This window comes from Sesamum indicum, linkage group LG4 (assembly GCF_026168435.1).
Source record: "Sesamum indicum cultivar Baizhima isolate 11 linkage group LG4, ASM2616843v1, whole genome shotgun sequence".
Lineage (NCBI taxonomy): Eukaryota > Viridiplantae > Streptophyta > Magnoliopsida > Lamiales > Pedaliaceae > Sesamum > Sesamum indicum.
The window spans coordinates 2,338,214-2,344,212 of NC_142660.1; the positions used below are offsets into that span (position 1 = coordinate 2,338,214).

At 36.7% G+C, this 5,999-nt stretch overlaps 1 protein-coding gene across 1 annotated transcript; it reads left to right on the forward strand.

Moving 5' to 3' along the window:
• The first annotated feature begins 698 nt into the window (after positions 1 to 698).
• LOC105159960 (sphinganine C4-monooxygenase 1) lies at positions 699 to 4,760 on the forward strand. The gene is made up of 2 exons (XM_011077195.3): positions 699 to 1,196; positions 4,016 to 4,760. The coding sequence occupies exons 1-2, from the start codon at positions 954 to 956 to the stop codon at positions 4,568 to 4,570; spliced, it is 798 nt and encodes a 265-aa protein (XP_011075497.1). The 5' UTR covers positions 699 to 953; the 3' UTR covers positions 4,571 to 4,760.
• The last annotated feature ends 1,239 nt before the right edge of the window (positions 4,761 to 5,999 follow it).

Consider the following 5,999-nt stretch of genomic DNA (forward strand, 5'->3'; position numbering starts at 1 on the left):
TTCTATTCTATTTAAATTTTAACCATTAAAAATAAAAACCCATAAAAAAAGAGTAATATATCTATTTTCTACTATATATATATATACATTTTAATCCATAATTATTGATACACAATTTATTATCATACTTAATCCCCTTTATTCAAATAATTAAAAAAAAGACCACTTTATTTAAATAACTAAAATAAAGCACAACTTATCTGAATTTAACACTTATTTCAAAAGAATTGATATGACAGTTGAAAAGAGTCGAAAAAAATCATTCAAACTAATATTTCGAATGGCATTATTAATTTTTTTTGAACATTCATAATATTTTAAAGAATTATATATTCTATTGTTTATGTAATATTTTTAAACTCACTCGAAATAAAATATCAATTAAAGCACGAACAATTATTTATTTTCATACTAATTATCTTTTTTGTTCGAGTCCTTGGAAAATACTTATTGGAAATACACTGAGTAAATGGATAAATATATATATATATACACATATTGTTATAACACGAAATTATTTAAAAATATTGATTGTTTAAATAAATAAATAAAATACTTGTGTTGATTATTTCTAGAATTTAGTATAGTATAAATATAGTATATAGAGACAATGGGCTTGGGAGGGGGTGGGGGGGGGGGGGCGGATTTTTATATATATATGTATGTATATGTTGTTATGTTTTTCCCCCAACATATGAATGATTAATATCTGAGGGAGGGAGGGAAGGGCAGGCACCTCTACTATCACTCTCTGATTTTTGAAGGACGCCTCACGACCAATATATACATACATCGCATTGCATTCAACCTTTACCCTACCTAGATCTATTTCCATTTCTTCACTAGGGTTTGTTGTTGATTTCCAAGAACACCAGACCCTAGCTCATTTCTATTTTGTTTTTGTTTTTCCTCCCAAACAAGGGGATTTTTCGCTCGGAAATTAATTATCAGGCATGGGAATATTAATAATGGACGGCGGATTACAAGTTTCTGATGAATTGTTGGGGACATTTGCTCCCATAGTTTTGTACTGGGTGTATTCAGGGATCTATATGATGCTGGGATCAATGGAGAGTTACAGGCTGCATTCCAGGAAGGATGAAGATGAGAAGAATTTGGTGCCTAAAAAAGATGTGGTTATAGGGGTCCTCCTTCAGCAGGCTGTTCAAGCTATTGTTGCCACCATCCTCTTTGCGGTCAGTTGTTTCTTTCTTTTTGTGTTCTTTGGTTTCATGTTTATTGGATTGTGACTTTGTTGACGCATTTGTACTGTAAGTTTGCACATTTCATTGAGGGCGTTGCATAGGGATATGATTTCTTTTGCTATATTAATGTGACATATTAGGGACCCAACAATTTGGGTTATACATGTTTCGTAGCAGATATGGTACATTGGGTGGAGTTTCGTGATGTTTTGACTTGTATAAATAAGATTGTGGTCGTTTGCATTTATCGGTCGGGACTCTAAAAAATATATGGGGATATATCATTGATTAGTGGTGTTCTTTTCTGTATCAATTTTTTTCTTTTGAAACTACAAAAGTAACGTCATGATGATAATCTATAGTTATGGGTGGGTTAAATGCTTGTGGACAATTCCTGGGCATGGTTCATCACGGTCGGAACAGGAACGCCAGCCTCTGTTCCATAGTCCCGAATATATGACATGGTTGGGTGTTGATCCGGGTGGATCAGCTGAGACACGTGGAGTGGCCATCATATTGGATTGAAATGGAATCAGCCTGATGATGGTTCTGCATCTAAGTGTGTGTAGTTTGTTTAGGTGTGTTTTTTCATCTGCACGGGCAGCCTGCTGCAGGGAATTGGCTTCTGCTGTTGTAGGAGTCTTCAGACTTCTGATGGTCTCTAGTCTGTAAATGTGAGGGAGAGAGTTACAAATATAAGGTGTCGTGTGGTCGTGTTACTTGTGAAAATGTCCTGTAGGATCATGATTGTTGTGTGACTCTTATTTCCATTCCAAAACTTTTCTTTATTTTCATCCCCTTTCCTTTTCTTAATTATGAGGTTTTGCTCTGTCATAGATAAGTCCATTAAAGATTGTATCTTGCCTTTTGTTCTTCAATCACTGCACATGCATTTTTTCTTGGGAAAATTCTGGAGGATTGATGTGCAGTGTATCCACTTCAAACTGCGTTGTTTGTCAGTTTCAAACCCTTCTTATTTGATATGGACAGATATTTTTACATTTTAGGTTTCTTCCAAATGTTTGAAGCATTCATAAGCATTTTGACAGTATGGCTGGTGGGAATCAATCCTCATAAAGTTGTTGCTAGACATTTTTCACAAGACTTGGTTGGATGTTGAGCTTATCAAGAGTCTTCTGGAAGCTAACCTCGTGTGCCAACCCGGTAGGTGCATCAACCATCCTTGTGGTGATAAGCAGATGGATGTTGATCATTTGGCTAGTTCATTCTAGAACACATGGGCACAAGAGTGCTTTTGGGCAAGGAAAAACATTTGAGAACTTTCACTTTTATAAAGCACATTTGATGGCTGAAGCTCTGACATTTTCCACTTCCATACATTTGAATGTGTTAAAAGTGGTGGGGTAAATAGCTATGAATATTCGGTGGGTAGATTAATGAGGAGCTAATGTCAAGTTATGTCTAAGTTTGTAATGAGCTGCTCGTTTATGCTAGTTATTATAACATAAGGTACTTATTGGTAATGATTAATATACGGGATATGGTCAATATACTTAGCTATTCGTAGGTTTTCAGTCAGAACTGGGGCTCTAGGCCATTCTCTTGGATGGGTAAACAAATTGTCTCTTTGTGGGCCAGTGCTTCCGATATGAAATCTGGCCTGTAATAGCTGTTAACTTTCTCAGTGTTTGGGATATGGAAATGCCCCTGCTCGCTACTTCATATCTATTTTAGTTGTTGCTTCATGTGAATAATATATTATTGTAGTGTTATCGGTGTGATGATTGTGATCAAGTTCTCGCCCTGCCATCTCAGATGTCCTTTGAATTTATAACTAAAGAGTTGGATTTTTATGGGTTTAGGCTATTCCCTTGTAGCAAATTAAAATCGAAAGCAGCTGATTTACTAATTATTTTAATAAAGGTATATTATGGAACAAATTTCCTGTGCCCTGCATTTGAGATGAGTGAAATCCCGGCAGTGTCTATTCGTAATTATGCAATACTTGAGTAATAATAAGTACTGAAAGCTGTTTGCGATGCTTTTGATTAACCATGTGCGATGTGATTGTAATTTTGTCTTCTAAGTAATGACTAAGTCCTTTTTGGCTGGAAAGTACCTCTAACATGTCATTTACATCTACTCCAGTGACTTTGCTGCTGCTATTTTTCAAAGAAAATAATCATGTGCTGATGTTGGAAGATACGACATGAAAGGTTCATCTTCTTGTTATGTTTTAAGAATTAAAGAACTGGCTTTACAATCTTCAACTTAGTGAAGTTTTATGTGGGGATTGAATGATTTAAAGTTCAAGAAGAAAGTTCAGTTCAGTGGATTCAAAACCTGTTTTGAGTAAATGGGGGAGTTATGCACACCAACACATTCTTGGTTGTCCCATATTACAGTTGCCAGATATTTTGCTACAACAAGTGATTTTCAAGCCATATAGTGTATTCTGTAGAAAACCTTGGACAGAAAATTGAGATATATTTGTGATTTGAAATGCTGTGATTAGTGATTGGAAGAAAGGATCTAAACTTTGACTTTTGATCCCTCTAATGATATTGGAAGCGTTATGATGTGCTAGGAATAAACTTATCTGATATTTGTTCATAAATATATGTAATTGCTGCCTGTTTGGCCTTCCTGTTATGATAATATGTTTGTGGATGACATAAATTTATTCACTTGGGATATGTTCGTCCTGATACTCCGTGTCAAACAGAAAGCTTGGTTTTAGCATAATATTTGCAATTATATCTGGTACATATAATTATGTCTTGGAATTTCGCCAAAACTTCATTTTTTTTCTTTTCTTGACCTCTATATGAACTCTATCTGTCATGTAGGTTACTGGAAGCGACTGTGAATCTGCAGAAGCTCAGCAGATTTCCCTTGTTGTTCTTGGTAGACAATTCTTTGTTGCGATGATGGTACTGGATACCTGGCAGTATTTCATGCACCGGTATATGCACCACAACAAGTTCTTGTACAGGCATGTCCATTCACAACATCACAGGCTCGTCGTTCCATATGCTTTTGGAGCCCTGTACAACCATCCCTTGGAGGGCGTGCTTCTTGACACAGTTGGTGGAGCTTTGGCTTTCCTCGTCTCAGGAATGTCGCCTCGAGCTTCTATCTTCTTCTTCTCCTTTGCCACAATGAAAACAGTCGATGATCACTGTGGGCTATGGCTGCCGGGAAACCCTTTCCAGCTCTTCTTTAAAAACAACTCAGCATATCATGATATTCATCATCAGCTCTATGGCACCAAGTATAACTATTCACAGCCTTTCTTTGTGATGTGGGATAGGATTCTTGGTACTTACCTGCCTTATAAAATTGAGAAGAAAATGGAAGGGGGTCTTCAAGCACGGCCTGTTAAAGATTGCAAAGAAAATTAGCAAATATCATTGCCTGCAAGAAAGCATGTATTAGTATGGGTTTGGTTTATGTTACCAAATTCTGTGCTCCAGCGGATTTGTGATTTGTATATACCTAGATATCATTTTGTTTGTGGTATATTGTTGTATAATTTTCTCTTCTTGGATAGAAATGCTTGAGAGAGAGAATGAAAGTGGAAGCTTTTTCTTAGAGGCGGGTGTCCGGTGCCTAAGCGCTCCGACTGCCCCCCACCCCTCCAACCCTGCAAAATCCTCCCTGGAAACCCCTTTTTGGGAGTTTACTTTCTGTGTTTGGGTTCGTGAGATCTGTGGTGGCTTGTTATATATAGGTGTGTTGAGGCATTGCGCAGTCTTGGAATTTTGACATCCTAAAATGGAAATGTAATTTCTTCAAATCTAAATGTAATCAAGAATGTCCTTTACTCTGAAAATCCTTCTCCCCCAATCCAAATGAAACATTGGAGAAGCATGTTGTTCACATAGCATCACTTTATCTTGGTTGCTATATGCTGTTTTCTGGCATTAAAATTTGTTTCTTTCGGCCTTGCCAGCAAGTATTTGTAATTTTCAGAATTTCTCAATCAAATATCCAATAGTCCCCAGAGACATTAAGAGCTGGTCGGATATTCACTCAAGGCCATTGGACCAGTTCTAAATGCCAATTTTAAGACATTTAAACCTTAGTTGTTTAGCTAATGAAGATTCTTGCACAAGAAAATGACAGGATTATAAAGCCCTCTTATGGACCTCCAGATCATGAAATCATGGCATTTTCTCTTTATCATCTTCTGTTCCTGAGATTTTCCTTGCATTGTATGAGGTAGTTGGTTGTTCAGAATCCTTACTGGGGTACTAAGTATAAATTCTATCAAGTTGGGCGTCCCTATTTGCTAGAGAGATGGTTGCTAACAATTGTCTCGACCCAATAATCCGACTATGATTTTATATCGCTTCAAACGAGCTAATATGGTTGAATATAAATGGCCGGACCTAGCAGTTGTCATATTCGGATTTCTTTTCAGACATAATTCAACTTTAGAAATTTGTATTCATTTCTTGCATTTATGGACTAGCTAACGTCTAGTGTCGGTATCATTTCTTGACCCACCCCATTTCCCCTGCCTTTATCCACTGTCCCTTTTTTAACTGCAATTCAACTTCTGCTGTTGGTAGGCTAACCATCCTGACATTATGTCCTAATTTATAGACAGATTTAAGTGAAAAGGCTGGTTTAAGCAGAGTACTGTAAGTTTTCTTGCATGAACTAAACACTCCAAGACAATAGTAGAACTCAGTCTCAATCCTTAAATAGCACTGGGTTACTGTATATCCATCTGATGTCATGTTAGAATCGGATAACGTGTAGTCTTTCAACAATTAAATGGGAATTAGATAAGAGGAAGTCTGATGATGATAGACACCCTGGTGG

Coding starts and splice junctions, on each gene's coding strand:
- LOC105159960 (XM_011077195.3), top strand. CDS start 954: ATGGGAATATTAATAATGGACGGCGGATTACAAGTTTCTGATGAATTG. Junction 1,197..4,015: donor TTGCCACCATCCTCTTTGCG/GTCAGTTGTTTC, acceptor TCTGTCATGTAG/GTTACTGGAAGCGACTGTGA.